General features: G+C 40.8%; 1 protein-coding gene across 4 annotated transcripts; it reads left to right on the forward strand.

The window, feature by feature from the left end:
- Nucleotides 1-7: 7 nt before the first annotated feature.
- On the forward strand, nt 8-15838 carry LOC131705305 (zinc finger protein ZFP2-like). Of its 4 annotated transcripts, none has more exons than XM_059007722.1 (4): nt 8-126; nt 947-1210; nt 2707-3208; nt 13500-15838. In XM_059007722.1, the coding sequence occupies exons 2-4, from the start codon at nt 989-991 to the stop codon at nt 14699-14701; spliced, it is 1926 nt and encodes a 641-aa protein (XP_058863705.1). In that variant the 5' UTR covers nt 8-126; nt 947-988; the 3' UTR covers nt 14702-15838. The 4 variants fall into 4 exon arrangements, with proteins under 4 accessions (XP_058863705.1, XP_058863703.1, XP_058863704.1 ...); XM_059007720.1 differs by lacking the exon at nt 8-126 and adding an exon at nt 141-415; XM_059007721.1 differs by lacking the exon at nt 8-126 and adding an exon at nt 141-387.
- The last annotated feature ends 8195 nt before the right edge of the window (nt 15839-24033 follow it).

The following is a 24033-nucleotide window of genomic DNA, read 5'->3' on the forward strand; positions in this document are numbered from 1 at the left end:
AATCAGAAGCAAAGCATTCGTTCTGCCCCCAGAACAAGCTTGGTTTCCAAAAACTCAACTGAACCGGACGCATCATTTTAAAGCGCAAGATTTGCGGCGGGTTTGAGTTTTGAAGATTAGTAGCGGGTGAGTTGTTAACCATTTCATAAAATCCTGGATTTATATTGGTCAGTGATATAAGAACAAGCAATTAAAGTAATTGTGTGCTTTCGTAATATTACTAACCTGCAACTAAGCAAATGTAACAGTCTGGTGATTCAATGAATTGTAGCGCTTACTCGGTGGGAACCTTTGTTACAGGGAGATGGGGTCTGGTAGGAAGATGTTGGAGAGCGGGATTCTGGGAAGAGCTGAGTTCGTGGTACCGGATGTGTGATTTTCAATAAAGTGTGTTCATTTAGAAGTAATACACAGTGTGAGTCTAATCGTTTGTGGAAACCACCCAATCTATAACACTACTTGTACGAGAGCAGCCTGTTTCCCGTTTGTGTGTGAATACATCATGTAGTCAAATGTTTGCGCATTTTCTGAAACGTTAGTATAAACTACACGTTGACAATGTAATCCATGTTTAATATGTGTGTGTGTGTGTGTGTGTGTGTGTGTGTGTGTGTGTGTGTGTGTCAATGGTTAACACGATTTCTGCTTCAGGGTTAAACCGAAAAATCGCCGAATTTGCAGGAGTGTTTTTGAATAGACGCACGCGCAATCAGTAATTTAAATTAAACATCTTCATGTTTTGTGGCGATTCAAAAGTGAAATCCACCTTAAGAGTCAGATCAGAATAATTCTGGTATTTTTAAGTCCACCTTAAATTCTGGAGTCTGAAAGTGAAATACAAATCCACTGCACTCGGGCGAGCGCTTTTACTGGGTGTGCCTGTCAGGAGCCCCCACTTAAACCTCTTTGACAGGACTTATAATCTTTCTTTTTTTATTTTTGGCAGCTACCGAGCAGAACCCCATTTGATACTGCGGACAGTTTAAAGATGGAATCAGTCCCGATTAAAGAGGAGCTCCCTAAACTTGAACTGGTCCCCATTAGACTGGAGTTCTCTGGACTGTCTTCCCTCCCCATTAAACAGAAGCTCTGTGAGATGCCATCTGACAGCATCAAGTCGGAGGTGTCTGGGATTAAAGATGAGCGCAATGAATTGGACATCTCCCAGACAGAAGAACCCCTTCCTGTGAATGAAGAGGTGCTGGAAATGGTGTGTATTACTAAACTGGAACCCATCCAGAGACATATATATAGAACTATGTGTACTCTTGTGTTCTTATCATCACCCAAGATGATGGACCAAAATCTCACTTGAACTCTGCTGATTGTAGCTCTAGATCTATCTATAGATATATATCTGTAGTTTTGACCGTAAAATAACAGAGTTAAGTGATCTTTAACAAAGAACCCATGAACGTGACCACAACCAGAATGGTGAAAATGTAGTCACAGCAGTTATAAGATTTTCTTTTTTAAAGAATTATTTATGGGTTGGTTATGTATGTCAGACTGACTATAAGATATATCTGTCAGAAGTTCTCTACCAATAAATCTCTAGGCAAACGTATTCGACTGCATTGCTGTGTATACAAACTGTATAGGTATTTTGATCTAAGTGCTTTCAATGTATTTCACGCTAGTAATGTGAAACCATTTTTCTTTTCATTTGTGATCAGCAGGGATGCCCTGACATGTCTCAAAACACAGGGGGGGGGTTGAGCCCCCTTTTAAAATGCTGACTTTGCCTGAGGGGGGCTGAGGTCTCACATACTCGATGCTGGTGGGCAGTTGCTATTCGTTCATCACATGAATTTTTTTTTTTTATAATTCACCATAATCCTAACAATCCTAACCGAAACTTCAAAGCACAGGCAACCTCCAAAACCCTTATTTTATTTTATCCCCACGGGATGAATGAAGTGCATCCAGTACTTTCCCAGGCTTCTTGTAGAGTGTAGGTGTAGCGGTTGATCAAACACAACAGGGTGATGATGTGCACATTGCAGAAGTGTCACTGGTGCTTACATTAAAACATTTACAACTCATTCAGTTGGTGGGGTTCATAGATGTTCTTTGCATTCTTCACAAAATGTAAAAAATACAAATTCTCTGCCAAAATGCAAATTGCGCATTTTTCCACAGTATTCTGTTATAAACAGATTTCTAGGATCCCTGGGGATTAACACCTACTTTGAGCAATCGATCAAATCAATCCATTTTTTAAATAAGTTGATCTACACAAAGTCTGACATGATTAAAGCATCATTTAGTAATTTAAAAATGACTTCTTTTATTCTATCGACCCTCATTTTTGTACACTGCAGTTTGTTTGTTTTGAACTTCGGCTCCCTGCTGCAGATGGGTTGAACCCTATTTCAAAACACAAAAAAATGCTTTTTTAGGACTGTACCATTAACGTCCATTACAAATATAATAGGGTGTTACGTACTGTTCTGTGTAAAATGCAGTGTCTGTTGTGGCATTGCAGTTTACACTGAGAAACATCTGCTTCAGAACCGGTACTGTGCCGCCACTGAACCACCTCGAGAGACGGGTCAGTGACAGAATAAAGAGTCTCTGCATTTTACCAGCATGTCCCATTGACACTGAATGTGATTCCGCATCAGTGTCGCCACAAACACGGTGATTAGTGCTAATCAGATATGAAACCAGCCCTTAATCTTTTTTTCTTTTTTTTTCTGACAGTTACCAAGCAGAACCACGTTTGATGCCTTGGACAATGTGAAGATGGAATCTGTCCCGATTAAAGAGGAGCTCCCTAAACTTGAACTGGTCCCCATTAGACTGGAGTTCACTGGACTGGCTTCCCTCCCCATTAAACAGGAGCTCTGTGAGACGCCCTGTGACAGCATCAAGCCAGTGGTGTCTGGAATTAAAGCTGAGCGCAACGAACTGGAGATCTCCCAGACAGAAGAACCAGTTCCTATGAAAGAAGAGGTGCTGGAAATGGTGCGTATTAAACTGGAGCCCCTGAAAGAGGAGGTACTCTTGAAACCAGGGAAGGAAGAATCCGAAGACTTGAAAGCAGCCCCCACTGAGCTGGGTCCGGTACATCTGCGGGAGTGTAGCGTGGTGCTGGAGAGAATCTATGTGAGAAAGCAAGGCTCTGGAGAGGAAGGCTCTCCCAACAGCACGCAAGGAGGTGGACAGGACGACGAGAGCTCACATTCAGAGTGCAGTCCAGCAGGTGAGTGACTGACTAGCTGTGACATTGTCATTCTACACTGAGTGATGGCCACAATGTGACTGAGAGGCTGAGAACAGATAGCAGGGCTCCACATTAGCATCCAGGTTCATTTCGCATACTTGTCTACACTGAAGCAAATCACCGTGTCTGTGGCGGCACTGATGCGGAATCACTTTCAGTGTCAATGGGAAATGCTGGTAAATGCAGCGACACTCTCAAGGTGGTTCAGTGGAGGCACAGTGCCGGTGTGAAGCAGATTTTTCTCAGTGTGAACAGACACCACATTTTGTATAGGACAGTATGTAACACCCTATAATGTGTGTAATAGATGTTACTGGTACAGTCCTAAAACTCCCCTTATTTTTTCGTGTTCTGAAATCTGGTCCTGCCCACATCTGCAGCTGATGACACGGGGCTGAAGTTCAAAACCAACTGTCTGACCAGCGTAGGCTACAATATTGTATATTTTATGTCACAGGTTGGGTAATAAATAGCTTAAATATTTAATTTCACCTCAGAATATAAATGATAAAAACACAAATACTGTTTAAAATACCATATGTTAACAGCATTTCTGCTTTATATTATAAAACAAAGTTTAATTTATTAGAATAAGTTAGAGTTCTGGCTAAAATGGTTTATTCTTTAATTAAAATACTGTAGCCTACTGTTTTATGTGTATGATTACTTGGCACAAAAAGATTGAAACAAACTATCAGTTTAACTTGTCTAAGCAACATACTGAAATGTGAGTTACCGGTAGACTTTATGTTTTGTGCTCTTGCAGATTTGAAGAACAGAATGTTTTTGTTTTTTAAAAAACGAATCCCTATTTAATGTGTGCAGCATACAGTATATTCTTTTGAAGTGTGACACACCGGCAGCATGTTTTAACACTGCATGATCTGCCTTCTATGTAAATGGAGGTATGCTGCCAAATTGCAGCTGAGCCTGTAATATCGCTGTGTGAATGCTGTAGTGAAGGGTCCTTTTTGTAGGTTTACTTTTTTGCTTGAGTTTTTTTTAAGTATTTTTTTTTACTAATTAATAAAAGCATGTCATGATCAGGACCCATCCTTCAATAAAAGGGCCGTTATGGCAGAACAAGTACACACATGAGGAAATACATCCACTTTGTCAGTCTGTGCATACAGTAAATTGGTAAGCAGAAATCAATATATTTTGGAGGTGATTATTGTGAAGAGTCTGAATCGGGATTCATTTCAAGACGTCATATACACAATTTGGGGGTGGGGCCCTCCTAGGCGGTCACCTTGCTTGCCTTGCCCTAAGGCCGGCTCTGAGAGACAGTGCTTATCTATGTAGCCGGACATGTACAAAAGTATTTAACAGCAGTTAAATGGACATTAACACATACCGTGAAACTTCTATTAAACGGACAGGCATTTATTTACAAAACTCACAAGCAGACCAGCGCCTATTGGAGACTGCCAATTTATTTGAGACCTGGCGATTATATAGACGAGGAAACTTTGGAAAATGAACAAGCAGAAATAAAAATGTGTATTGTTAATATACTGTAATATTGTAAGGGTTTAAAAAGATTAGACAGCCAGGCATGGGTTATATAAATGTGAACAGGCCACTTGAATCAAGCATGGAGGGTTTATTACAGTGAAAAGGGATACAAAACAACCGTGCCAAACTCAATCTTTCTCTTCTTATCTGGACTCCCCTGAACTGACGGTACAGTAAAAACAAGCTCTATATACAAATAAGTAAATTAAAGATATAAACTACTAGCACTTTTGTTTATAAATATAGATCAATGTTGTCTATTAATAAAGATAAGTAATGAAATAATAATAGGTCTAATACTGGTAATAATAAGTTTAATCCATCCCAGATATAGAATGCAGGTAGGTTAGGCTTACAGCGCAATAATAATAATAGTTTGTTTTTTCTTATGGCCCCTGTTGGTGATGTCTCCGTTCAGTATATCCAAGTAACCATTTCCATAACCGCTTAATCCTTTACAGGGTCATGGAGAGTAACCATTATGTATTGTGATAACAGCATCTTCCAGATATTATTTCAATTTCCATTTAAATCATGATCTTATGTACACTTTGTATTACTAAACTTTGTACTTCTGCCCTCATATAATGCGTCTTTATTTTACACATTGCAATTGAAGGTAACCTGGCTTCAAAACGATACAATTAAATACTGGTCTTTTTTATTCTTAATAAAATTACCCTTTTTATTTGTTATAAATGCAATAAATTCAACACAAAGCAACGCGATATACTGTTCAAAGCAAGAATTATTAAACTTAAACCAGAATGTATATGTTTGATGCCCTCAACACACACACTTCAAGTGGTGCTCCGCAGCCCTTGTGTGCTCACAAAGTCTCCTCGCAATTACCCCAGACCGCTCGTGAACCCACAATGCTATTCATGAGCTACTTGACTAACGACGGTGTTTGGGAAACACATCAGATTTGACACGTTGCTGTTACGATGGTCGAGTTACTTTTGGGAAACGGCACCCTGGATAACTTTCGAGTTAGACCTAATGTCGTTTAAACAATACATTTCTAGCATATTTTTCCAACTATCAACATTAATAAGCACAGTCAACATTGATTATTTGAACATTTTCAACAGTAGTCTTTTTGAAACGAGTAAACACAAGTCTGTTTGCGGATCCTGGAGTAGTCTGTGGACTATGTGGTGTCAGTGGTTTTGGTCGTGGTCGTGGGAATAATAATGGGTTTTTGTTTCAGAAATGAAAGCTGAAACACATTGAGAGTGGTCCAAGTTTATTGTGTGGTATATTGCAACCAGTAAGTTCCAGTGTGTTTTGCATTGAAGGGATGAATTCGCAACTCCTTAAAGGGAATGTCCGATCCCCCCCCCCATTAGGAATTTTTCAACAACAATGGATATTGAATGAAGTCATTACCCAGCCTCCATGTTCGTCTTTCTTTAGGGATTTGACATCTCCAATCTTTGAATGAAGTTGTTACCCAGCCTCCATGTTCCTCTTTCTTTAGGGATCTGACATCTCCAATCTTTGAGTGAAGTCGTTATCCAGCCTCCATGTTCCTCTTTCTTTAGGGATTTGACATCTCCAATCTTTGAATGAAGTCATTACCCAGCCTCCATGTTCCTCTTTCTTTAGGGATTTGACATCTCCAATCTTTGAATGAAGTCATTACCCAGCCTCCAAGTTCGTTTTTCTTTAGGGATTTGACATCTCCAATCTTTGAATGAAGTCATTACCCAGCCTCCATGTTCCTCTTTCTTTAGGGATTTGACATCTCCAATCTTTGGCAAAGCAGTAGGTTTTATGTGTTTTTGTTCATCAGTATTTTGTTCTGGAGGTACTGCCTGTATCAATTGCGGGTTCTCGCTTCCCCTCTGTTAACATCACTGTGGAGTTCTCCTTGTTTGTTAATCACTGCTTCCACCAGATCTTAGTTCATAGCAAAGCAGTAATCGGCTTGTTTATCTCTCATTGAGGGAACACAGGGATCTGGACTAAAGGGTGCATTTCAGTGACTGCTAGCAGGCTCACCAATGCACACAGAACAGCAGCTTCTGAAATGAAAAATCAAGTGAAGGATTTATTCTTTGTTAATATTTGAAAACCTTAAATATATATTGCATGACTTTTGCCCCAACCTCCCCATTGAAATATAGGTCTAAGACTTTAATTTAGAATGTATTCTAGACAATATCAGCCTTTAAACAATTTGCACTAATCCACATGAAACCATTTATATGTCGGCTGTTTCCTTGTTTTTACAAACCATCATATTCCCCTCACCACATGTGTCTGTAATTTCACGTGGTCCCGTCCAATTTGCTGCCCAAGGCCACTTTTGTAAAAAGTTTTTAATCATTAGCTTTTCCATAATCTCAGTCTACAAGCCATTAATTAGTTAATGGCTAAAGTAAAACTTGTTTTCTTATTACAATGTCAATGTGTCTTACTTTTAAAATGTTCAGATTACTTTTAATTTTTGTAATATGAATTGCATTTATTCTCATGGATCTTTCTCAGTGGAACTGGTAGATAAACATCGTAATGGATCTGCTCCTAAAGACCATCCACAGTAATTTATCAAATTTGGCTAATTGGGTAAAACTTCAATGTAATTTAATGAACATGTCCATAACTACCAGATTGAGTTAACAGCCAAGGTCTTTCAGTGTTTATCAAAAGTAAGAAATAAACAATTTAAATGATTCTTACAACAAAATGCTTTATGTGTTAATTAATTCTATGCAAAATCAATCACCAAATTCATGTTATTTTCTTCCTAATCACTTCTAAGTATTCAAAGTATATTATTTAAAAAGTGGGCATTGAAATGAGTGTGTGTGTGTGTGTCTGTGTGGTGAGAGCCTGTAGTCCCAGAATGCAGCTGGACATCTTTCTCTCCATTCTCACACAGTCCGTACAACACAGCTTGAGATCCCAAACACAGTTCAATTTATTGTATTTATTTGTTTGTCGAAACCAAATTGTACCCAATTATGTAGGTAAAAATCGATGAAACAGTTAAGAGATTTGATTAACATTCCCAGTCCTCTAATTCACTCTCCCTCTAGAAGCTATAGTGTGTGCAATATGAAACTTAATGTTATGTTCTTCTTTAAAAGAGACGGCTATCTCTTACAGCGACCTTTTTGAATAGTCAGAGTTTTCTGGTACTTTTTTTTTTTTTTTTTTCAAAAACAATTCACATACATTTTGAACTTTTATATGTTTCCCATAACATCACTCAAGCATTTTGACACTTGACATTGAAGACTATGACTTTGGCACTGACTGGCACTCAGTTCTCTTTTAAAAGCCCAATCATTTGACAACTGCCTGATCATATTCCTCCCACTTTCGCTGTAGAGTCCAGCCAACCCTGACCCTGACACCTGTCAAATACCAGACGGACATGGCTGCCTTTTCTAACCTGGATGCCCTGCCGTCTGCTAACCGCTGTCTCTAATTTTATCCTATTGTTGCCCCCTGGGTTTCTGTTAGAAGGCGCACGTTTAACCACCACATTTTCCCTTAAGCCCCATGTCCCCATGTAGCAGCACTAACCCATCTGGCTGCAGTGCAGGGCATAGGGTCAGCAACACCCGCTCTGGCGGTGGTGGTGGTGGCAGTGGCCACACTGCTGCTAGTGGTGACAACAGCCACTCCTCTGCTGCTGCTGGGGCAAACGGCCACTCAGGCACGGGTGCTGTCGGCTCCAGACGCTCCGACAGGCTCACTTTCTCTCCCCGTGGGAACCATAGCTCCGCCCCCTCTGGTTGACATGACTGCCATTCCCCCTTCCTGGGCTGGCGGTAGCTCCTCCCCCTGAGAATGCTGGGCTGAGAGCTCCGCCTCCTTCTCTGGTAACTTGGCTGGCGGTAGCTCCTCCCCTTTAGACTGCTAGGCTGAGAGCTCCTTCTTTCCTGACCAACAGGATGGCAGCTGCCTTCTTCTGCCCCGCCGCCTTTTCCGCCTCTTCTTATTTTACTGGCTAATGGAACAGAAGCCCCTCCTTCCTTCTCGTCTCCTTTCTTTTCAGTGGCGGACTCGACCTGGAAGCCCTTTCGTCTTACCCATCTCTTCACTCTGCTGTCTGCTTTGCACAAACTGTCAAGGCTGGTGTTGTTTCAAAGAATAATTTGTCCTGTTTAGAATTAATAAAACCTGTAATTATACATTTTACTTGTTTTTTTTAGTTATGTTTATTTGAATCAAACTTAGGTGGAATCGCCACTGTTGGTCAAAATTCTCAGGAATCTACAGGAGGGTTCTGTATTTAATCTGGGGTCTACAGGGTTAATATGACATCTATTGGGGAATATGACTTTATTCCGAATCGGCAGGCTTACCCCCCCCCTGCCAATATACTAGACTTAATATTCAATCACTCTTATTCATTTATTTCTAATACACAGATTTAAAATGATCTTTATTGCTAATCGGCGGGTTTGTCCTCCGATATATTGGAGTTGATATTCAATCACCCTTATTCATTTATTCTATTTTTATACAGCAGATTTGTGAATCAACATATAATCAATGAGTTTATTTCCAATTACTCTCTCATTTACAATCAACAAACAAGGTTATCGTACACACAATTACTCCCAGAAAACTCCTGTAACCTTGACAAGCTTATTGTGCATTCAACTGCTCTCTGGTTTCTCCTGCAACCCAATCTAACAAATGACTCTCTGGGTTCTCTTGCAACCTAGGCTAGCCTTTCCCATTTGCATGTTCAATTACTCTCAACATAGGCAAGCTTTTTTTATTTTTTTTATAAACTTAGTCGTTGCCAGTAATTTATTATTTTCTCCCAATTTGGAATGGCCAATTATTTTATTACGCTTGGCTCACCGCTACCACCCCTGCGCTGACTCGGGAGGTTGAAGATGAACACACGCTGTCCTCCGAAGCGTGTGCCATCAAGCCGACCGCTTTTTTTCACACTGCAGACTCACCATGCAGCCACCCAAGAGCTACAGCGTCGGAGGACAACGCAGCTCTCGGTCAGCTTACAGGCAAGCCCGCAGGCGCCCGGCCAGAATACAGGGGTCACTGGTGTGCGGTGAGCCGAGACACCCTGTCCGACCTAAGCCCTCCCTCCCCCCGGGCGACGCTCGGCCAATTGTGCGCCGTCCCTTGGAAGCTCCTGTCCTCGATCGGCAAAGGAATAGCCTAGATTCAAACTCGCGACTTGCAGACTATAGAGCGCATCTTGCACTCACGTGGAGCGCCTTTACTGGATGTGCCACTCGGGAACCCCCCAGCATAGGCAAGCTTAACTGTATGTACAGTCCCTCTCAGGAAATTAGCAATAAACAACTTGACTCCCTGGTCTTCGCAACCAGAATGGGATCAGGACCATTATACTCTGTATAGTACAGGGTTGCCAGATTTCTACAGTGTTTATAGCCCAAAATCACTTCAAAACTAGCCTCATTTGTTTTTTTTTTACTGAAACCAAGCTTATTACCATTAACATGTAGCCCTATCCTTCAATGCTGCTACTGTTTCCCAAAGAAGAAAACAGTTCAATCTTTTAAAGTTATGCCACCAATCTAATTAGATGATCACATCATTTAAATCAATTAAACAGCCACATCAATTAAATACACCTAACAAATTAAAAAAGGCAAGTTGTTGGCTCTTTTTTGCAAACACAAAAAAGTTAAGTTAATTGAAAGTATGCCCCATGCATTGAAATAACACATAAAAAAACATTTTTAACCTCTTACCTTCAAACTCCTCGTGTAAGGGCCAGCTGTTATCATCACGCAGGTGTATCTCAAGTCAATTTTAAATGTACAAAGAAAAAATTATGTACCAAATAAAACATTTTTACTTATATATATATATATATATATATAATATTAGTTTCAAAAAAGCTCCTCTGAGTCTGCACCATCTTCTGCGTTATTTGCTTCATATATGTCGCCTGTAAACAGTGACAGCATTGCTTTGGATGGCTGAAATTGGTTGCAGCAACACTTATTACGCTGCATATATGCTCTGACCCTAAGAATGTTTTCCAACAATTTCTCTTGCATGCGGGTCCTTAGTTTGGTTTTGATTAGGGCCATTTGTGAAAAAGCACGTTCCACTGATGCATTGCTAAATGGTAGGGCTAAAAGAGATAAGGCAAAAAGACCAAGTTCAGTGAAATCTTTATCACCAGCTGCATCGGAGTGTTTAGCCACTTCAACCCAGAACTCTTTAATTTGGTTGTCTTCAGTGTGCTCCCAGTGTACATTGTTCAAAGCTCGCCATTGCTGTTCGAGTTTGCCAAGATCTCCATTGTAAAGTGGCAAAAATGATAAATTTGCCATCTGTTCCTTTTTGGAACTGAGTACAACAGTTGGGCTGAGAACGGTAAGTGACTCAAGTTGCTGGATATTAGGAGGCAATCTTTGTTTGATCTCTTTCAGAAACTCGAACATGTAATCTCTGCATCTGTGTTTGATATCCTCTGCTTTCTGAGGTTCGATCTTTGATTGTGACAGTTCTAACTGGAACTTGATCCCGAAGTCCACTGCTGAAAGTGGCAAGCTGTTTCTGTCGGACGTTATGTCAAAATCCATTACAGATGACCATGTTGGAAAATCGTGAGGTTTCATGATTCGTTGGATCAAACTGCGGTAAAATGTCATTAAATCAGCAAGAGGTTTCGCTGGATTGGCACCGTCAAGCTGAAACAGCTTGTTTATTCTGTTGACCTCAGTGACGAGGGGCTGAAAAAAAAACAGATACATTCTGTTTACGCGGTCTGAATGCATCTGGTACAGCAGTTCAGCATTGTAATTCCTTTCAGTGTCCTTTGTAAGCTGAAAGTGCAACTTTAGCTCTTCATACTGAGAAAGCACTCGATCAACACACTGGCTAATTGCAAGCCATCTTGTGTCAGAAAGCTGCAAAATCTTCAGCGGGCCAACATTAATGGTGGCATAGAGATCGCGGTACTTCTTTTGACGCTGAGTGCTGTGGGAAAACCACGAGTATGTCTGTGATACCATGTACTCGATGTTTCGAGGAAGTACGTCCATTGCTTTTGATGCACAGAGCTGCAGTGAATGACAAACACACTTGATGTACACAATTTTTGGATTCACCTCCCTTAACTTTGTTAGTACCGAATTATTTTTCCCACACATTGTATTGCAACCGTCTGTTGCCAGACCAATGCATCTTTCCACTTCTTTTGTTTTCCTTTAAGAATTTTTAACAAGGCTGTTGCAATGCTGTGAGAATCACCGGCTGGCAAGCTAACAATCCCGGTAAATGATACGTTCATGTTTTCTGCTGAAGTACCTGAACACCACACAGAGTTGCTTGTTTGCACTGATGTCTGTGCTTTCGTCCACAATTAGAGAGTATGGCTCTTTGGCGATGTCTTCAAGCATCTCCTGATGAACAATGGGCCCGATGACACATTTTATAAGTGCTGAGCATTTTGTTCTATGAAGACTAATATCCTTCTGTACAACTTCCCTGACTATGCATCCCAAATGATCTACGGTGAGGATGCTGGAAAGGCAAGCAATATGGGCTGCCAGCTTCAACTCGCATATTTTAATGGAATTGTCAACTTGTTTCTTAAATCCTGTGTCAAATAAGCTTCTTGTATTTGAATAGGGAGCTGCATTTCTAATATGTTTCTCTGTCTTACTGTGAGCTAACAGATCGCTGTGATGCGCTCGCACTTCACATTTACAGTACCTACACGCTGCTTTTGAGTCATCGCCAGGTACACGGCTAATCCATGCTTGTAACCCTTTTTCTTTCTCAGTCTTTGCAGTATTTTTTTCAGTATTTAGATTACTTCTTTATTTTTCCTGCTTTTTAGCGGTTTCGATGTTTCTACCCTGTTTCTTAAAATGGCTGCTTTTCACTGTCAATTAACACAATCATTCGTCTCTCACTCCTGTTCACTCGCATGGTCATGCGCAGTGGTGGTTGTGGTCATGCGCAATATGTTATTTTATTGGGAAACAAAGTTTTACATAGTTTGTGTGCACTGCGGCGGGTAGGCTGCAAAAGTTTATACATTTTTAATAAAGTTATTCTTTTTTTATATGTATAAAGTAAACTAGCCCAAAAAACCACGAGACCTCTTGAAAGTAGCCCAAAAAGTAGCAACCAGCGACTCCTAAATATTTCCCGCGGCTGTCTTTTTAAAGGAAAACCGCGGACCTGGCAACTCTGGTATAGTATTTCAAACACCCAATCTCTGTCTACTTTACACCACCCCTTAAATCTGTTTTTCGAAAAAGACTAAAAGTTCTAGGCTGACTCTCCTGATCAAACCTTCCGAGATCGGCACAGGGCCCCAGAATCAGAGTGCACAGATTCCTCGTAGAAATGTACAGCTCTGTTACCTCCTACAATCTCCCTATCCTAATCTAGCTGATCGGGCTAGTATTAATAACAGATAGGTACCCATTGCAACCCTTTTTGACAAATAATAAACAATAATCAACAACACCAGAAAAAACAGTATAGTAGGTTACTATTCCTGTGATGAATAAATTAAACTTATACTCACTCATCCTTAGTATTCCTCTAAAGTTCAGTTAAAGAGAGGTTAGAAGGTTCCTTCATGCGTTCAGATGGATGAAATCAAATCAGTTTTGCAGCCTCCCTGGTGCGGACTACACTACAGTTACCTACACTACCTAACCCAGAAAAGGTCATGAAACGACATAATGAGGAAGGAACATTTTCTGCATTTCTTACTTAAAACCGTCTCTGATTTTTCACTCCTGTTTGTTTTTTCCAGGTTCCAGTCCAGCAGTTAAAGCATGGACCCAGTTAAGGAATTTAAAAATACTGAGAGGAGAGAAATTAAAATATACCAGAGGAGAGAAACCGTATCACTGCTCTGACTGTGGAAAGAGTTTCAGGCACTCAGGAGACCTTGTGATACACCAGCGAATTCACACAGGAGAGAAACCCTATCGCTGCTCTGACTGTGGAAAGAGGTTCAAGTCATCAGGACATCGTACAGCACACCAGCGAATTCACACAGGAGAGAAACCGCATTGCTGCTCTGACTGTGGAAAGAGTTTCAGGAACTCAGGAGACCTTTCAAAACACCAACGAATTCACACAGGAGAGAAACCTTATCGCTGTTCGCACTGTGGGAAGAGTTTCAGTCGGTCTGGAAATTTTGAATTGCATAAGCGAACTCACAAAGGAGAGAAACCATATCACTGTTCTGACTGTGGGAAGAGTTTCAGTCGGTCAGAACACCTATTAATACATCAGCGAATACACACTGGAGAGAGACCGTATCACTGCACTGACTGTGGGAAGAGTTTCAGTCGATCAGGACAACTTGTAACACACCAGCGAATTCACACAGGAGAGAAACCATATTACTGCTCTGACTGTGGGAAGAGTTTCAGGGATTCAACAGACCTTGTAAAACACCAGAGAACTCACACAGGAGTAAAGCCATATCACTGCTCCGACTGTGGTAAAAGTTTCAGTCAGTCAGGACAACTTGGAAAACATCAGCGGATTCACACAGGAGAAAAAACGTTTCATTGCTCTGACTGTGGGAAGAGTTTCAGTTCGTTAGCAAACCTTGTTTCACACCAGCGAATTCACTCAGGAGAGAAACCGTATCACTGCTCTAACTGTGGGAAAAGTTTCCGTCACTCAGCATCCTTTGCTGTACACCGGCACATTCACACAGGAGAGAAACCGTATCACTGCTCTCACTGTGGGAAGAGTTTCGGTCACTTGGCATCCTTTGCTGCACACCAGCGTATTCACACAGGAGAGAAACCGTACCGCTGCTCTGACTGTGGAAAGACTTTCAGACGGTCGGGACACCTTGTTTCACACCGGCGCGTTCACACAGGAGAGAAACCGTACCGCTGCTCTGATTGTGGGAAGAGTTTCAGTCAGTCAAGATCCCTTGTTACACACCAGCAAATTCACACAGGAGAGAAAAAAAAAAGAAAATGTAAATAATGTTCCTGCATAAAAATAACTTTTATCCATTTTGCTTCCTGGCATTTCAGCACAGCAGTGTGCTGCTGAATAGTGTGGCTGCCCAAGCCGAGGAGACAGTCAGAACAAATCCTTAAATGGAATTTACTAGTGTAACGACCTCGCCCTTAGCACAAAGCCAACCACTATGGAGTGATTACCTCCCTATATTAAATATATCCCATGACAAAAACAAGTTCGACAAACAGCTGTTTAAAGGGGTGATCTCAAATGCAAAAATCCAAGTTAGGAGAAGCAATTAGGCCAATCTTGTCAAGCAAATAGGCACAATTGGAAAGGTGCTGGGGCCCAAGATTCACACAATTCTTGCTTCTAACTTGGCGCCTTTTTTTTGATCGCTTCGCTCCACTTTATCGCTCCTCTTGAAATGCTCTTTGTATGATTGAAGTGACTGAGACACACACTCACATTGTAATACGAAAGACATAATTTCGGATTGGATCAGAATCTGAGTGCTCATGTATCACAGAGCAGCTCTCCTGGTAAACCCTTTGAAGGAGGAAACAAACTGCTATTGTTAATTATTTTGCATAGAATGGCACAAGGCAGCTGTAATAGAGTAAATGTGGATGCGCTTTTAGACTGTGTGTTGCTGCTTGCCCCACCTTGTGCAAATTCAAAGTGTAAAACCAGATAACACAACAAGCAGGGCACAAGCTAAGCGATGAGCTGTATTTGATTAGGGAAATAAAAGCTGTTTACTTTGACTATCTGCGTCAGTCTGGATTCTTATAGAAATCAAATGTAAGACAACAAATATACTAGAAGTGTCAGGGGTGGAAGTTGCAGGTTGAGATTTTAGAGTCAGTGTTTCCCTGCATGCATCACTGTGAGCAGCTCCTTCCTCCAGACACAGACCCACACTGGAATGTTTAGATGACTGGGTGTGAGGAGCCTTGTGTTAACAATGGGAGAACTGGGCTGACTGGGGAGGTAACTGCTACTGCCTATTTCAATAGTCTTATTACTGTGTTGTTACATTATGGACAGCAGTGGTGCTCTGGCTCCCTCTTGTGGTCACTATTAATATCTGCTGTGTGTCTCTCGGAGGTCAAATTAATTGCTCTTTGTCATTAAAATGCTGTTTTTATCATCAAACTCTTTGGACTACTTTTCTGAGTATGAACACATCTCTTCTGTATGCAGGTTTTTAAATGATGAAAACAAGAAAAAGAATAAAGTAAAGCAAATAGATTATTGTTTACTTCCTCACATTGTTAAGTAATAGCAGCACTAATGTCCCCCACGGTGGGCTCTAAGACTAGATCATTGACCTGGTCTTTCTTTAAATGATCTTTCACGTTGGACACATTCAAATGTCATCACTGTCATTAAACAACATTTTACATTCATACTGAAATTATTTTATTAATATTGCTTACTTAATAAAATAAAAACAAATCTTCTAAAAATTATAAAATTCAGGGGCTCCTGAGTGGAGCATTCAGCAAAGGCACTGTGCCGGAGTGCAGGATGTGCCCTATAGCCCGGAGAGCGCTGGTTTGAATCCAGGCTATACCACTGACACAGCCTAATCAAACCCAGCTCTGTGCAGTCCGACTGTAGCAGCTCTGCAGCTGCTCTCAGCCTCAGCCCCTGTGGTTACTGTCTATGAGCCAGAGCAGTTCCTGCAGAGCTGAGGGAGGTTTTTGTACGGACGTGTATCACTGTGTGAATGTGTAGCTATTGCCCTGCTGACAGTAATAATCTCCTGCATCTTCAGGCTGCACTCCACTGATGCTCAGTGTAAACTGTGTCCCTGATCCACTGCCACTGAATGAAGCTGGAGTCCCAGAGTGACGGTTAGAAGTAGAATAAATCAGGAGTCAGGTTTCTGCAGGTACCAGTGGATGGAGCTGGTACTAACAAAGCTGTTGGCTGTACAGCGGATAGAGACCGTGTGTCCTGGAGAACAGACTGAGCTGTTGGAGACGGAGTCAGAACAACGTCTGCACTGGACTCTGGAGAAAAAATACAACAAAAAATGATTATAAAATAATAATGCAAGAGTCAAATTAAATAGTGTTGTGTTAGAATACAAACAAAATGTAAAGAAGCGGCTAGACAGATTTACTTCAATGAAAAGTTCTGTTTAAAATGAACTCCAGTCAAGCTTTCAGATTTATAAATAACTATTTAATTATCACCTTGAGCAAAGAGCCCCCGTGTCCCCAGCAGTAGAAGCAATGGCATCATTGTACTGTGTGTTTCAGTGACTCTGAAAGGGCTGAGCAGTGACTCATCAATACTGTGTGTCTCAAAGTGTTTGGAGCAGTGAGGCAGGCACCGGTATACAAAGCAGCTTCCTTTCTACAAATCCTGCTGCTGCTGCTGCTGTCACAGATAGAGGAGATCTGAGCCGTGAGTGAGCACCAGTGCAATTGATAGGGTCGGGTTCACTTTGACTGTTTTCTTCTATTTTTCCCCCAGTCAAAGCTCTCAGTATATCACTGCTGTCTAATATAACTGATCTGTTTGTCTAAACTGACAGTAATATTTCTGTTTCTGTCATCATTTCAATGCTATTGTGTATTAAAGGGTATGTAGTGCCCTACCCCTAGTGGTATACCTTCCCACGTGCTGCTGCTGCTGCTGTAGAAGTAATGGACCTGTCATTTTTCTTTTCATTGGTCACATTTTGACTGCTTCTTACTGTTATAAATTGGACATCTACTTCACTGTCTTTCACAGGCCTTTTCAAGATGTACCTTGAGCAAGCTGCTAGGAGTGCGTTTTCATTATGTCAATCAGAATGATATTTAACAAGCCAGGGGAAAAGGTATCAAACTCCTTGTGGCAAAGTGGTTGCTGATTATGAACAGGTGCAGAGCTGATGCAGTGCAGGAATAAACGGACGAGATTTGTAATCCGGTATGGAAAAATATACGTTTTATTTTTAGTTATAATCCAGGTCTGGTGACCAAATAATAAGCGATGCGTAAAACACGGAGTACAGTAACAGGGATTGCAGCCCTAAACAATAAACACAGCATCTCTCCCACAATATACAACCACGGTCACCAGTCCTGGGTGCATGCTGTAGTGCTCGTGGTGGGTGATACAGGTTAAAGAGTGACAAAGAGTGCAGTGCTGTTCCGGGTTCAGTGCTGGCTCTTACTAACAGCTCCAGAACGTGTTAGCTGTCTATAAACACACAAATAGCAATTATAGACAAGACAAACAAAACAAAAACTCACGATATTCTTAATACACAGTGCACGGGTCCTTCTGGGTCTATTTCAAAACCAAAAACGAAGGAAAAGATTCTCCAGCCCCTTTTATGCGGTTATGCATGACCCCTTGGTAAACGATTGCAGCTGATTCTATTGCCTGCAGCTGCTACCTCGTTTACCTTCCAGGTCAATACATTCCCGCACTGGAGTCTCGTCTTTTTCCAGGCTGATTGACTTCCCGACCCAGGGAATGAACTGTCAGGCCAACCCGTCCAAAGCCTTTCCCTTTCGCTACTTTGTATCCTCACAGGTCAAGAGGGAGATTTACAACCAGAACTCATTATATTTCCATCACACTCGTGTATTGATTTCTTTATTGATTGATTTTGTTTGATGTTTGTGAAAGGGCGCACACAGTGACTGATCACACTCCATTGCCATGGCGATTCCAGCTCACTGAGAAACACATGGCTCTTGTATTGACATGTTGTTTTGAGAAAGATTGGAAAAACCAGCTTTCTTTCATTTGGAATGAGACTAAATTAGTGGGGAGTCTGTGAAAATATAGTACATCAGTGAATTAACTAATGAATACCCATTTAAATGAAAGCCTTTTCTATTGAAGTTTAATTTATTTTCCATTAGTTTGCCCCTGTTTTACACTTATATATTAAGAATAGCCCCACAAATTGATGAAAGTGTTTTTCTAAATGATTCTTACCCTGAGTGCAGATGACAAGTGCCCAGATGAAGATGCTGATAAAAGTCATTGTTGTTGTGGATTCTGTTGCCATGAAGGGCAGCTCTCAAACATTTAATTATTATTATTTAATGTCAACAAATGGAGGGTGACTAGACATGGTCACAAAGTTGGTCCTGTTTCAACCATTTTTTCAGTTCTATTAAAAAAACTCTTGTAGTCTGATATACTTTTCATAAAGTCTGGTAGCGTATTCCAGAACATGGCACCCTTAATTGAGCAAGCTGTTTGTGCAAACGTAGTGTGATGTCAAGACACTACAGTCTCCTCTTGTGGTTGATCTTCTGGACAGACCAAAGGTAGATCATTAATGTAGAGACTAAATAACAAAGGCCCAAATATAGATCCCTGTGGGACCCCCATAGTACAGATCCTAAACGCTGATTCACTATTGCTTATTTTAACACTTTGTTTTCTATCTAACAAGTCAGACTCCATCCATTTCAGAGCCTGACCAGACAGGTTAAATTCAGACAACTTGTTAAACTCACAGGGCTATAAACGCTCCTAGAGCACTGAAGCATGTGCTGCCAATGCAAAGTGTCTTTTCTTTGCAAATTGTCTTCCTTGGCACAACAGCCACTTGTAGTCAAGCAGTGCACTTATGTTTAAACTCATTTTCAGCTGATGCAGTTTCTTTGCCATTCAGAAAAAAAACTGAAAAAAGTTGATCTTGCAAGCAAAACGAAAAAATAGAATATAGTTTTCTTTGTGTTGAGTTTGTACAAACACAGCTATTTCTCTCTCTTCTCCCTTCTCTCAAACCATTCATCTTAGCCACGGCTGTGATTATGTAGCTTTGTTACACAGTATAAATAATTATTAATTGTAAAATATTAAAATCAGAGCTGCAGGTTAACAGATCCATCATAAACTTTGTGAAATCAAATCAATTCAAGAAGCAAACATTTTGATTTTGCACATTATTAATGTTGAGTGAAAAGTTTCAAGTTGTTTTCCTGTGGACCTCCTGGACTGTCTCTGAGGACCCCAGGTTAAGAACCACTGCTCTGGATTAAAGAGCATCATTTTATTACGCTCTCTCTCTCCCTCTTGTGGTCACAGAGTGTAGTGCAGTTTGTGCTGTTTGGTGTTTTGACGAAACATTGACGAGAGTCCCTGCAATGGGGGAACTGTATGGGTGGTTTCATGGTGTAATGGTTAGCACTCTGAATCTAGCGAGCTGAGTTCAAATCTCGGTGCATTTGTGTTTTATTTGTCTTACAAAAACACTTTATACACTGGTTTTGGTTTAACTAACGAATGCTTTAAACTGGTTTAGTGTCTTTCAAAGTAACTATTATTATTATTATTATTATTATTATTATTATTATTATTATTATTATTATTATTATTATTATTTTTATTATTATTATTATTTATTTCTTAGCAGACGCCCTTATCCAGGGCAACTTACAATCGTAAGCAAATACATTTCAAGTGTTGCAATACAAGTAATACAATAAGAGCAAGAAATACAATAACTTTTGTTCAAGTGTGACAAACCATAATTCAATAATACAGCAGATAAAAGTGATAGTTACATCAGGATATGATTAAATAGTGATAGTTACATCAGGATATGATTAAATACAAAATACTACAGGTTAAACACTTGACAGAATACAGTATTCTGAAGTACAGGATTAAATGCAGATAAGAGCAAAATAAAGCACATTTAAATGAAGGGTGATAGTGTCCCAGGATACAAACAGAGGAGTTCTACAGGTGCTGTTTGAAGAGGTGAGTCTTAAGGAGGCGCCGGAATGTGGTCAGGGACTGGGCAGTCCTGACATCTGTAGGATACACTACTGATACTGCAGATTCCACCCTCGCCCCGCAGTGGAGGAGCGACCTTCCTACAGATGTCAGGACTGCCCAGTCTCTGACCACCTTCTGGCACCTCCTCAAGACACACCTCTTCAGACAGGACCTGTAAAACTCAGCTCTCCCCTTCTGGACAATATAGCACTCTGCCCTTAATGCACTTTAACTTGCACTTATCTGCTCCCGATTTTACTGTATTTAATCCTGTAGTATCGTATCTTATTTTTTTTAAAAAATTAGAGAGTGTGTGTGTGTGAGAGAGAGAGAGAGAGAGAGAGAGAGAGAGAGAGAGCGAGAGAGAGAGAGAGAGAGAGAGAGTGAGAGTGAGTGAGTGAGTGAGTGAGTGAGTGAGAGAGAGTAAGAGTCAGATTGGCTTCCTTCCAAAACACCGCACTACTGATCATATTTACACCCTACACACCCTAATAGACAAACATGTAAACCAAAATAAAAATAAATTATTTGCTTGCTTTATAGATTTCAAAAAGGCTTTTGATTCAATCTGGCACGAAGGATTATTTTATAAACTCCTCCAAAGTGGTGTAGGAGGTAAAACCTATGACACAATTAAATCAATGTATACGGAAAATAAATGTGGTGTAAAGATTGGCAATAAAAGAACACAATTCTTCTCACAGGGGCGTGGAGTGAGACAGGGGTGCAGTTTGAGTCCAACACTGTTCAACATCTACATCAATGAATTGGCCACAGTGTTGGAGCAATCTGCAGCCCCTGGCCTCACTCTGCTTGATACTGAAATTAAATTCCTGCTCTACGCAGATGACCTGGTCCTGCTGTCGCCCACAGAGCAGGGGCTGCAGCAGAGCCTGTCACTGCTAGAGCAGTACTGTCAGACCTGGGCCCTGGCAGTAAACATGAACAAAACTAAAATCATGATATTTCAGAAAAAAACCCAGATATCAGGAAAGTAGATACATCTTCACACTACACCACACCACAATAGAACACTGCATGCACTACACCGCATCAGGTAGCTTTAACCCGGCAGTGAATGCACTAAGAGAGAAGGCCCGCAGGGCTTTCTATTCCATAAAGAAAAAGCTTTATATAAAACTCCCCATTAGAATTTGGCTCAAAATTTTTGAAAGTGTTATCAGACCCATTGCCCTCTATGGCAGTGAAGTGTGGGGTCCGCTCACAGAGCAGGATTACACTAAATGGGATAAACACCCAATAGAAGCCCTGCACACAGAGTTCTGCAAAAACATCCTGCAAATACAGAGAAAAACACCAAACAACGTGTGCAGGGCAGAACTAGGTCAATATCCATTATTGATCTCAATACAAAAAAGAGCAATTAAATTTTGGTTTCATCTAAAACAAAGCAACCCAAACTCCTACCACAGTAAAGCCCTGCAGTACCAAGAACTGAGCCAAAAGAAGAGTCCCCTCAGCCAGCTGGTCCTGAAGCTCACTGCACTAACACACACTAACACTAACCAGCCTCAGGACAGCACTGCTCCAACACAGACAATTCGAGTGAACCAAATTATAACACAACACAAACAAAACTACCTCACCTATTGGGACACACACACAAAAACACAAAGCAAATTAGAGTCCTAAAAAGACACTACACCCTGGCTGAATACCTGAGAAGGGTGAAAGACAACAAGCAGAGGCAGATCCTAACCAAATACAGGCTCTGTGAGCACAGCCTGGCCATAGAAACAGGCCGACACAGGCAGACCTGGCTGCCCAAAGAGGACCAGCTGTGTCATCACTGTCAACTCCAACAAGTAGAGACAGAGATGCACTTTCACTGCAGTGTACAAAATACACAGAAATAAGGGAAACTTTCTTCCCACAAATAAAAAAAAAAATCTCTGCAAAACATTCCCAGACCTGCCAGACTCTCAAAAACTCCCAATCCTCCTCGGAGAGGAGTCCAGCTGTGTCCAACTGGCAGCCCAGTACACAGCTGCCTGTCACAGCCTGAGGGACAAACAGTGAGCACTCTACATTAGTTCAAGTCTTGTTTTATTTCATTGTTGTTATTGTTAACTTATTAATAACGTGGTTATTATTTATATTTGTTTACCATTATTATTATTATTATTATTCTCATCAGTGTTATTGTCTATTTAATGTTCAGATGATGTACTGTGTGTACATTGCTTTGGCAATACTGTGAATAATGGTCATGCCAATAAAGCACCTTTGAATTGAATTGAATTGAGAGAGAGAGAGACGCGACCTGGGAAATGTTTGAGCTGATTTTTTTTTTTTTTTTTAGTAACCCAGCTAGCTAGCTAGCACAGGACGGCTAGTCGATTTGCTAGCGGAGCTTAGCATAGTTATACATAGCTGACTAGATCTCAAAAAGTGACTAACGTTACAAATATTGGTGTAGCCGTTTTATAAAAGCAATAAGTCACAGCCAAGGCGTTATTTCAAGCCATTTATAATTATTCCCAAATAACACAAACTCTTCCATTGTTAAAAAAATATATATAAAAAATCTCCCTTTGTGCTTCTCGGAAGGCATACGATGGAGGGCGCAATGCAGTTTTTCAGCCTGGGGAATATTACAAATTAGGAGACTGTGCTTTAAAATACACATGTAGGGCGGGCGTCTCTGTTACAAAGAATTGTCACACTTTGTATTTATCTCCATAATGCGTTGGGACTAAATACGCAGACACATTAAAACTATTTGGAGAACGCGGGCATCGATCCCGCTACTTCTCGCATGCTAAGCGAGCGCTCTACCATTTGAGCTAATTCCCCTTGAGCTATGCCAGCGATTCTCATAGGCTACAACGCAACTTGATATGAGCAATTCAGATTGACGGCAATGTAGTCAGCCAATTGCAAATTCAAAAAATAAATAATTTAACTAAATAGCAAATATTTTGACGAGAGGTATGTTTTCAATTTCTTCAAAAAGTAGTCTCAGCTCGTTGATTCAGTTGCTTTAAAGTCCACCTCTGTGTCCCGATGCAGCAGCGCTGTGTGCTGTGGCTAGAGCTTGTTTGACGAAGCAGACGATGCAAAAATGCCAAAAAAAAGTTTTATTTAAAACAGTGTGTGTGTATTTGTTCTTGGTTTGTGATATATGTGGTCTGTGTTTATAGATCTTGGCACGTTGCACCAAGTAGTCGTGGCCAAGTGGTTAAGGTGATGGGCTTGAACTCTGTTGGCGTTGTGTCCCTTTTTATGTCTTCGTTGTTAATTCTTAAATGCCTGTTCAGCTTAAAGGTATCAATTATTACTTGCTGTACATTAAATTCTTCCAAACTAGTATTTGCAAACACATTACAAAATTAAATGGTGTGGAATAGAAACAACGAAGGCTTTGACCTCGACGTGATTTGAACACGCAACCTTCTGATCTGAAGTCAGACGCGCTACCGTTGCGCCACGAATTCCTGCCGTAGTGCATGCTTGTTATGCAATGCTAGAGTGCTGATACTAGGAAAACACTCGGTATCACCAGGGTCATGGGAAACAGCCGACTCAATATTTGTTCGTAGTCAGCAGGGCTATGAAGTTGTCGGAAGTGTGTTTGA

This window comes from Acipenser ruthenus, chromosome 35 (genome assembly GCF_902713425.1).
Source record: "Acipenser ruthenus chromosome 35, fAciRut3.2 maternal haplotype, whole genome shotgun sequence".
Lineage (NCBI taxonomy): Eukaryota > Metazoa > Chordata > Actinopteri > Acipenseriformes > Acipenseridae > Acipenser > Acipenser ruthenus.

Excerpts from the sequence above, each read along its gene's own strand:
- LOC131705305 (XM_059007722.1), top strand. The coding sequence starts at position 989 with ATGGAATCAGTCCCGATTAAAGAGGAGCTCCCTAAACTTGAACTGGTC. Across the intron at positions 1,211-2,706 it reads ATGAAGAGGTGCTGGAAATG|TTACCAAGCAGAACCACGTT; the intron begins GTGTGTATTACT and ends TTTTTCTGACAG. Across the intron at positions 3,209-13,499 it reads TTCAGAGTGCAGTCCAGCAG|GTTCCAGTCCAGCAGTTAAA; the intron begins GTGAGTGACTGA and ends TGTTTTTTCCAG.